General features: G+C 37.3%; 1 protein-coding gene across 1 annotated transcript in view; it reads right to left on the reverse strand.

Moving 5' to 3' along the window:
* Positions 1-2,267: 2,267 nt before the first annotated feature.
* LOC106873149 (trypsin, alkaline C) overlaps positions 2,268-10,890 on the reverse strand; it is a 15,208-nt gene continuing 6,585 nt past the window's right edge. The window contains exons 3-6 of the mRNA XM_014920375.3: positions 9,177-9,298; positions 5,926-6,060; positions 3,647-3,795; positions 2,268-2,444 (exon numbers count right to left, since the gene is read on the reverse strand). Of these exons, the coding sequence (XP_014775861.1) occupies positions 2,286-2,444; positions 3,647-3,795; positions 5,926-6,060; positions 9,177-9,298 (565 nt within the window). The 3' untranslated portion in view covers positions 2,268-2,285. The remainder of the gene's footprint in view (positions 2,445-3,646; positions 3,796-5,925; positions 6,061-9,176; positions 9,299-10,890) is intronic.

Here is a 10,890-nt window from a genome sequence, read left to right on the forward strand (position 1 = left end):
CATGCATGGGCAGGACAATTAAAATGGTTTCCCATTTCCAATGACTGTCAACAGTTCTGCTAGGGAGCTAAGTAGGCAGGATTCATGACAGACGAACTGTAGACAGGAACTTCACTGTGGGTTAGCTAGGAAGTTGGTCAGCAGTGAAAGAAACTTGTGGTAGGAGAAGAAAAACAAAAGAATGTCAATGGTGTTAAATGAATCTGAATGAACTAAACAGAAATAACTGGTGACTTAAGCCCTGGTGTACGTAAAGTAGTAAACCTTTGATAAATGTATTCTCATCTCCACTGGTTTGTTTGCCTATAACTTAACAAAGCTATACAGGGATTGCTTGAAGTTGATCAAGAAGTTGAAGAACTCTCTTTCACAAATGAGAAGTGAGAAAGTTTTTGAAAACTATTTTGGCAAAATATCATTCGTGAAAATGTCTGACACTTTTTGTTTCAGGAATATACCGCTGAGCTTCAGACATACAACTACTGAAGAAGGTGCTCTTTCTATCATCGATGACTAGCATTAGCAATTTTTCAGCATCATTGATGTCATCGAAAATGAATTGAATTGCCACTTTCAGCAATGAGGGAATGTACATATGCTCTGAGTGAGAGCATTTGCAGTTACCTGCTGTGAGACATTTGAGCTTGCAAATGCCTACCTGCCTTTTTCATTTTACTTGCTCTCACTGACATCACAAATCAAACTCCTTACTGGCCTATGGATGGAAAAAAACGATTTACCCAAATAACTGCATGACATTGTTGAAAATGAAGAACTTCCGGTGCTGTTATTCATTATAGTGTTGATGTTAACCCAGCTTATTCTGTCTTGTACATAACGGAAAGTGCTTCAAGTTATTCTAAAAAAATTTTCTACTCTCATTTTGACAATGAAACTTTCCATGAGAATGTACAAAGCATTTTCATTGCACAAGTTTTTATGTGCATACATTAAAGCCCAGTGTGTTAGACAGTGCTGCATCATTGTGGTATGGAGCCAAGTCTTGAAGTGCACTGAAGTTCTCTCGCGTGCAGTTTACTCTGTCTTTGAATCAATTGAGAGGACGTTCAGTGCACTTCACTGTTTGAAGACCTGACTGTGCCACAATGCATGTGCATAAAAACTTGTGCAAGAAAAACACCTTGCACATACTCATGGAAAGTTGCGTTGCCAAAACAATTGAGCATAGAAAATATTTTTGTAAAATTTGAAGCACTTTTACATATATATGAAAGTGGGCTGGAAAGTTCTGGCTTGAAGGAGAGGTGCGAGAGCTGTGGAATCTTTGCTTTGAAGCAGATCTAGCTTGTTTCCTTGAACGCTTCCTAATATAGGATGTGTGCTGACTTCATCGCTTTGAACCAGAAACAAAGAAAAAATTCATGCAGTGGAAAAATTCCTCTTCACCTGCTCCAAAAAAGGCAAGGTCGTTTCAACTGCAGGGAAGGTGATGGCCTCAGTTTTTTGGAATGTAAAAGGCATTGTGTTTATCAACTATCTTTAAAATGATCACACCATCAATGGTGGGTTCTATGCCAACTTTCTAAGGCAGTTATAAAAGGCTACCAAGATCAAACACCCAGAAAAACTGATGAAGGGGGTCTTGTTTCATTAGGACAATGCTTCAGTGCACAAGTCCTTAGTTTCAATGGCTGCTGTGCATGACTGGCTTTGAACTGGTTGATCACTCTCCCTATTTTAGTGATTTGGTTCCATCTGACTATCACCTGTTTCCCAACATGAAAAAACATGGCTGGGTACCAATATCGCTGTGAAGATGATGCCTTATCTGCTGTTGATGAGTTCTTCGACCAACAGTTCTTTCATCACCAATGCAATCCAAGAACTGCAACATTGATGAAAGTGTGTAGACAGTAGGAGGAACTATGTTAAAAAATGAACTTCATTTGGTCACATTCCATGAGAATGTCTTGCTCAGCCTATAAACATTTCAGTTGACCCTTATAATAATAATAAGAATTATTATTATTCCTGCATTCGTGTTAATATTAACATTGAAAAAATCCATCTATTTCGTAAAATAGTTTAGACCTGGGTTTGCACCCCCTGAGCAAATTTTGTTCCCAGGCCCCATGAGTGAAAGATTCTAAGGGTGTAAGCCCTGCCACCACATGTGTAAAACTTCACATGTGCATAAATACACTGATATATGAGTTCATAAGTATAAGATCTAAGACCACATCAAGGTAAAGCATTGCAGAACAGAACAGAGTGCAATACAATAAAACAAAAGAATAGTAACAACATTTAAAGATCAAATCTGTTTATTCAAGCATTTCCATGGCTTCTAAGATCCACTTACGGAAGTATGAAACATCAGTGAAGATAGCAGCATCTACATCACACCCATACCCAAAAGATGTAATACCAGCAACCACCATGTTACCACGGTCAGGACAGTACAATGGGCCACCAGAATCTCCCTGAAAAAGCAAAACAAAATTGGAAATGCATAAATAAATAGTTTAATATATTATATTACACTAGTTATTTGTAATGGAAACCTCATCAAGATCCAATCTGTCAAACTTTTGATTAGTTTGTAGTAGATCATCATCATCATCATCGTTTAATGTCCACTCTCCATGCTGACATGGGTTGAATGGTTTGACACAGAGCTGGCCAGCAGGGAGCTGTCCAAGCTCCAGTTGTCTGTTGTAGTATGGTTTCTATGCCTGGATACCCTTCCTAATGCCAACCACTTAGCAGAGTGTGCTGGTACAGGTGCGCTATCACTACGCTGGCACAGGTGCTTTTTAAGTGTCACCAACACCTTTAAAGACAAGCCTATATGTGCGGAAGACAGCGATTTTACTTAGCTTGACATGTCTTATCAAGTGCAACAAATCACCACATCTTCCAGTCCCTTGTCAGTTCCTCAGTGAGGCCCAGCATCTGAGAATCCCTTCTCACCACTTCATCCCACATCTTTCTGGGTCTACCCCACCATTGTTCTTCATATCATTTCTCCATCTATGCTGGAGAGAGGAAACTTAAGTTCAGCTTGACTTTTCATGACTTCCATCTCATAATGCATTTTCTTTACAACAATCTCCACTTTAACATTACTCTATCTTTGTCACATGACTGCAAGCAATAGCAATTACTGCTGTCACAACACATGCATTTGTTCAAATTCTAAATACAAATCACAATAGCTAAGCTTAGTTAAATCATAGGGATTCAACATTAAATTCGGTTAGCATAATAAATATACATTTCGATATGTAAAGAAAAAGACACATCTCTGTTTTGTTTCAAATTTATATATTTTTATACTCACTTCTGAATAATTATTTTATAAATGATTTGTTACCATTTACAACCAGCTGTCCATCTTTTATTTTATTACACTTTCATTAGCTTGACCAGTACATTACCTATTGCTAACTCATCTTTTGCCTGGACTCCATCTCGTTTCATTTAACATTGGATTTTAGTTATTTTTTCTGGTCTCAGTACCTATCGACTGTGCTTATCGTATACCTTTTTTGACACAGTCTTACCCATTTTATTAAACTTTGCAACATTTACACTCATGCATTTCAATACATTTTTACACTTTTTGTCACCTATTGTATTGATTTCTAACAATAGGTTGGAAAGATGATTAATTCTTACTCACCACACAAGTGCTTGGTCCACCATCAACAAAATCTCCTGCACAGAGATGTTGTTTTTGCAGATTAGCATAGGACATCTTCTGTTTGCATTTCTCATGACTGATGACAGACATAGCAACATGATGAAGAGTTGAGGGTCCATGTTTTCCAGCTACAAAAATAATACATCAAAATTTAGACATAAAGACCAAACTATTTGTGAAATTTCATCAAAGATTATAAATCCATTCCATTAAGTATATAAAAGAACTCCTTCAACAATGGCTAATGCTATAAAAGAAAAAGTGTTGCTTGTGAAAGGTCTTTGTTCAATAAAAATAGACAATAATTACTTTTGAAGTCATGATGACTTCAAAAGTCATCAATAATTACTTTTGAAGTCATCATCATCATCATCATTTAAGGTTTGTTTTCCATACTGGCATGGGTTAGATAATTTGACAGGAGCTAACCAACTGAAAGGTTGTTCAGGCTCCATGCTTTGACATGGTTTTCTTCAGCTGGATGCCCTTCCTAACACCGACCACTTTACAGAGTGTACCGAGTGCTTTTATGCAGCACCAGCATGGGTGCTTTTTACATGGCACCAGCACTTAAGAGTCCACTAGATTGGGGATGCTCAGCTGGAGAGGGTTGCAAGGGACAAGCCTGTATGCGAGACAACCTTGCTTTTATTTAGCTTGATACATCTTTTCAAGCACAACAAACCGCCAGAAGTCTTGGTCCCCTGTAATCCCCTCTGTGAGTCCCAATGTTTGTACATCCTTTCTCACCACTTTGTCCCACGTCTTCCCACATGTTCCCTTTGCAATTAGAGATTGATATCTCTTGATGCAGTTCTCTTCATTCATACGCATTACATGGCCATACCAGGACAGATTTCTCTTTTGCACACTACATCTGTTGCTATGTATATACAAAGATTTAATTGTAGTTTGCAAAAACTACAATCTTTAATGCCATTATCTAACCAAGCATAAAGAGTATGAAAAACTGAAAGGATCTCAGTGATTAGACAAGGTAACATTTCTAAAATGATTTTTTTACAAACAGAAATCTATTCTCAAAGGATCTTAATGAGAATACTTCCTTAAGTTATGAAGTCTGTGAGATCTAATTTGTTAAGTGAAATAACATATCAAAGGTAAGTTTGTCAGTGTACAATTACTTTTGCACATATTTTAATTCTGACAGTTTCTGACTGCATAAAAGACATGGCTAACAGTATTCAAAAATCTTTGAAAATTGTAACTTCCGACTCTGGGTTTAATTTGATAGCTGTAGATAAGACAACAAATATAATACTTTTGATAACATGATAATAACAGCAAATTTATGAGATTATTTGCTATTAAAGCAATGAATGAAATCACAAAAGGTAAAGATCTTTTTCTAAGGTAAGCACAGCAATAGTGATTTTGATTTGTCATAAGAATAATTTAAGATGATTTAAGAAAAATGTTTGGAGTAATAGGGAGGAGAATGGCAAGAACACAACTGGATTGGAGTGAATGCTGTGGCCAGTGAAGCAGACTGGGCATCAGACAGCTTGGCTGATCCAAGTGATCCAGGTGATATGAATAATTCAAGAGTGTATTTAGGAGTTATAAATGGTGTTTCATCCATGGTAGTGTCTCAAAAATAATTTTTTTATTTTGACCAAGAAACAATTGCAGGACCATCAACTAGAATCTAATAATTTAATAATGGGATCATCTTATTCACCAACAAAATGTCTAAGCTAAGAAATGTATTAACTTTACAAAAAAGTAAAGAATTGAAATTTAATCCTTTAGCATTTAAATGGACCATATCTGACCAAAATATTCTACCTATTCCATATCCAGACAAGCCAGATTCAGCTTCTCACATCTACTCTACAACGTTAGTCTAAAAATAAATGCTCAAATAATCAAAATCACAAATCTTAAAGATAATGAATGATAAATTCAAAACAAAGTGAATAAATAAGCATTACATTTGACAAGGTAATAATCTGAATACTAGTGGGTTGAGTAAATTCTTTAGAGTCTGTTCACAGAATGTAGAGGAGATATTCTCTGGCAAAGCAAAGGAAACATGCTCAGTCACTTCCATACTTTAAAAGAGGAAGTTAAACTCTTCATGGATGTTAAAAGAATTAAATAATCAAAACTAGTTATGTATTTTGTCATTTTTAGCTGATATTACTATCCATTTAAATGATCTAAGAACAGTGATTGGGTTTGGAATTCAGACTAACAAAAAAGAGCAAAAAATATGTGAAAGAAAGCACACTAACCTCCAACGGCACCCCATCCAGCAGCAATGCACTTCCTATTGTCATAAACCGTATTAGCGGGTGGTAAAGGTGATGCTTTTATACAGTTAGAGAAAGTGACAGGACTTTCCAGATGGAGTACAGCGACATCGTTACCTGAAAATATCAACCAATAATTATTATTCTTTTTATTTGTCACAAGGGTGACAAATGAATACAACATAATAAGGACAAATTACAAAAGAAATGTGGGTTTATGTAGGAATATTTATGGAAAAAAAAAAAGCTGATATGAAAACAAAAACATACAAAAGGTATGAAATGAGATATTTTAATATGGAATAATCACTAAAGGTAGTCAAGAAACTATATAGGAGGGGGAGCTGAAAAGTTCCTGGCTTTAAGAGTATTGCAAAAGGCCTGTAGTGATGTCTAATATCAGTCGCCATTTTGGGAAGTTTGTCCACGCATGTACAGAGACATGTCTTCCGGAAGGCATGCATGAAGTCCCTTATGCACATGCGTGGTCATCCTATATCAAAGCGCTCCCGCCTTTTCTGGACCTCCTAGTGCTGGACCTTCAAAGACACCAGACCACTAAGAGCTGCTCCGTAACTCTGCCTTTGAGTCAAGCAAACTTCTTCGGGGGCTGAAGAATGACTTAATAAACCAGCATCGACACTATCTCCACACCAACCATAAAGGGCGAGCTGGCAATTCCGTTACTCGAGATGTAGGCTGAACACCTCATAATAAATATTTGTTATGCTGTTATTCAATTTATCCAACGTTTTCGTTTTCATTAAAGAGAATTGTTTTGTACGGGATAGGGTTACCCAATGATAGTGGCCCTATATCCTACAGGCCCAACCTTCCGAGTTCTTTTACAGGACTTAGAAAAACTGAAGGACCACTGTGAATCTGAGAGGGGAATATGTTGAATAAAATCATAATTCACTGATCCTCCTGTATTTTCTTTTACCTAAAACTAGGAACTTTTCAGCACCCCCTTGTAGATCCAGGATTATGCTGACTACCAAAAATCAAGTACCTTCACCTAATTGTACTTTCCTGCCTACATGTTTATGCAGAAAGTAGGCCCATTCCCTCCAGTCAAGCTCACCACTCTTACCTGTTATTTAGTTAATACACTGGATGGCAGAACCTCCCACCTTCCTCTTCAAGTGAAACTTGAAAAAGTCAATAAGGGTTTCACTGAAAAGGAAAGTATCTGTTCTCAGTCCTTTCACTATGGTCACTAGACACAGGAAAACTTCCTTCCCTTCCTGGTAAAGGGAATGCAGCTGGACATTCATATGATGAACACAGCTATTAGCCAGATCCATTCTAAATACAATAATAGCTGTTCAATTTAACTCCATAAATTTACAATGCTTGGATGCTAAATAAGAGTATTCAGAACAGTTTCATTGCTTTCTCTCACTGCATATTGGATAAGTGTGGCAGGTAGCATTTTCGTACCTGCACAGTTTATCATGCAATGTCAGTCCTTACCAAGTTCTCCATAATTCAAAGATACTGAAAGAGACTGCTGAGTTGAGCTACATCAATGTTGTGATCATTTCTCAGAACATTGTTGTTTCTGCTCATCCTAACCTTCTGAAGTCTGCAGGTGTTGATGCTTCACCAGCTGCACTCTTTGACTGGCAGAGACTGCTTGACAATATTCACAAAACCAGACACCAAACATCAAACCTTGGGCTTTCCTTAATCCTAGAACTGCAGCTCTTTCAAAGATAAGCGCCATGGGAGACAAATTTGATAAAAGATTGTTATAGCTGTTCAACTTCAAAAGTAGTAACAACAATCAAAGGATGAACAGCAAAGTTGACCTCAGCAGGATTTGAACTCTGAATGTAAGGAACATAACTAACTGCAGCAAAGCATTCTGTTTTGCACTCACCTGAGTCTTCTGCCCTATATATATCATCATCATCATCATCATCATTTAACGTCCGCTCTCCATGCTGGCATGGGTTAGACGATTTGATTGGAGCTGATGAACCAGAGAACTGCACCAGGTACCAGTCTGATTTGGGATGGTTTCTACTGCTGGATGCCCTTCCTAATGCCAACCACTCCAGGAGTGTAGTGGGTGCTTTTACGTGCCACCGACACAGGTGCCATTTACATGGCACTGGCAGTGATCATAATGATTCATGGGTGCCAATGTAGATGGCACTGTCGATGACTGATACACACACAAATATGAATTAGAAGCAGTGTGAGCATTGTAAACATTATCAGCCACACATACTCAGTGTATGTGGTTTGCTTTTTACCAGTAGGCTGCGGGTTAGCATAGCGGGAATGACTCCCTCAAAGTGCTAGATGCTAAAACATCCAAAAATCATAGACAGGTGAGACAACTCGCATTCAGGAATGATGGACATCGATATTTCACCATTTTTGTGGCTTATCAACATCACTAACTCTGAACCAAATCAGAGTAGAACTGGATCACCAATCTATGACAGCATACAAATAGTATAATAACCATTTGCTGGTATGCCATGATGATGTATACATAAGAATCATCATGATCCATAGGACTTATAAAACCAAGGCTTCACCCAGTTTCCATGGCAAATGAGTGACTGAGGTAACAAGAATCCTCTTGAACAGGATGCCAATTCATTTTGGGATTAATTTTCCAATTATTGCTGGAACTCATTTTGCAGTTGTGTGAATGGGAGCAATGTGAAAATGTAGTGTTTTGCTCAAGAACATATTGCACTGCTTGGCCTGGGAATTGAAGCCACAATCCTATGATTGTATGTGCAACACCCTAACCACTAAGCCATGTATCTTCACATACAACAGTTAAAAATCGTTTTGTCAGTCTGAAATACCATAGTGAAACATTGCATTCATCTCGACAAACTGACTGAAGTTATTCCTAACATTTTTAATGGTATAGGTTTGATTATAATATTATGGCAGACATGGTCCACTCTCCTGGGTTGTTGGTGTTAGGAAGGGCATCCAGCTGTAAACACCATGCTTAAATAGACACAGTAACTTGGTGCAGGCTCCTACCTGGTCAGCTCCTGTCAAACCATCCAACTTATGCCAGCATGGAAGGCAGATGTTAAATGATGATGATGATGATGATGATGATGATGATGATGATGATGATGATGATGATGATGATGATGATGATGATGATGATGATGATGATGATGATGATGATGATTGAAGAAATAAGGATAAGAAATAAGAATAAGAAATAAGAATCTACATGTACTTACGCATGGGGGTATCGGTGAAGCTAGGATGCATAGCCCATGAATTAGCATTGATGGTCAAAACGTTAGAGTTCTCTACATCAATATCTCCAATTCGGACTCTAATTGTGTGTGTTCCTTTAGCACTGTTTCAAGAAATCAGAATGAAAGCAAAACAGATATAGACAACACAAATGAAACAAAAACTGAATGATATCAACCACAAAATGCCTAAAACCCGCATTTTCTTGCAATCCCCCAAAATGCAACTTCTTTGCTCCAGCCAATGGACTGAGGCGTGAGAGCTGACTTCAAGGAAGAAATTTTCTTTTTATGCAAACTGTCATCATCATCATCATCATCATCATCATCATCACCTTCAATATTTAACATCTGTTCTCCATGTTTACATGGGCTGCACAGCATGATAGAAACTGATAAGGCCAGGGCCACACCAGGTTCCATAGTCTGTTTTGGCTTGGTTACTATGGCTGAATGCCCTTCCTAACGCCTACTCTTTTGTGGGAGGCGGGTCTTCTCAAGTACAGCAATGTGCTACATATCTCAGTTCTCCGTCATCTCCTTCATAAGATTCAGTGTTTTGTGATCAGCTTTCAAAACCTTGTCCAATGTCTTCCTGGGTTTCCCTCTTCCACAACTTCCCTTCACTTTAAATGATCAGCAAAAATTACGTTGGTCAATGAGTAATATTATTTTAGACATTTCTCCAAGTATGTGAGATAACCCAAGATTGCTTTTTGATCTTATTATGGTCTCATCAGTGAAGCATACACTTCACTATACATACTAATGCAATGCTGATAGAGTCACTATGTAAATGTACCATTATTATACACTAATTAGCTTAGAAATTAAAATTGTTTAAAACAATATATTTTAGCCCTCTTCTACCGTTAATAGAAAGTTTAGGATTTAATTTCCCTCCACCATACTGTAGAAAGAAGTAATTTATCTTGTGTACAACACAACTGTTACATAATACGAACAATCTTATATTTCTGTATTTGATGGCATATATAACACTGTTTTCAAAACAATGTGTCAAAACATTACCTTGCATTCTATATGCAAAGTTTTGGCCTATATTACATGCTTTTATGCATTAAAACTTTTTGCTGAATAAGTGCTGCTGAAATTGGAGTACATCTAATATGCTTGTGTGTCTTTTATATTATGAAATAGAGTAACTTAATATTATCAACCTTCAAATCAACATTAAGAAAAATAAATCTCGTGGAAACAGTAACAACCATGTTAAAGAATTTTAAACTAAAAAACAGTTTTTGCAATGATCCCCAAAATTTATCCCCTGAAAATCTTGAAATTTCACTTGGAGTTGTTGGGGAGAGGGTAATTTCTCCCAATTTAAAATCTTTAGTTTATCAAGGAACTTAGATATTAAGGGCAAAATGATGTTGGCTTCAAATTTTGGCACAAGGCCAACAATTTTGGGGGGAAGGAGTAAGTTGATTACATTGACCCCAACGTTCAAACGGTACTTGTTTTAACAAATCCAAAAGGATGAAAGGCGAAGTGAACCTCAGCAGAATTTGAGCTCAAAATGCAAAGACAGATGAAATGCTGTTAAACATTTTTGCCCAGTGATCTAATGATTCTGCCAGCTCGCTGCCTTAAAATGTTATGTAAGATTCTAGCAAGTTTCGAACTCATGACCTTCTGCATGTTAAGCAGATGGGATAACCACTACACCACGGGA

This window comes from Octopus bimaculoides, chromosome 24 (assembly GCF_046866305.1).
Source record: "Octopus bimaculoides isolate indiv1 chromosome 24, ASM4686630v1, whole genome shotgun sequence".
In the NCBI taxonomy this organism is placed as follows: domain Eukaryota; kingdom Metazoa; phylum Mollusca; class Cephalopoda; order Octopoda; family Octopodidae; genus Octopus; species Octopus bimaculoides.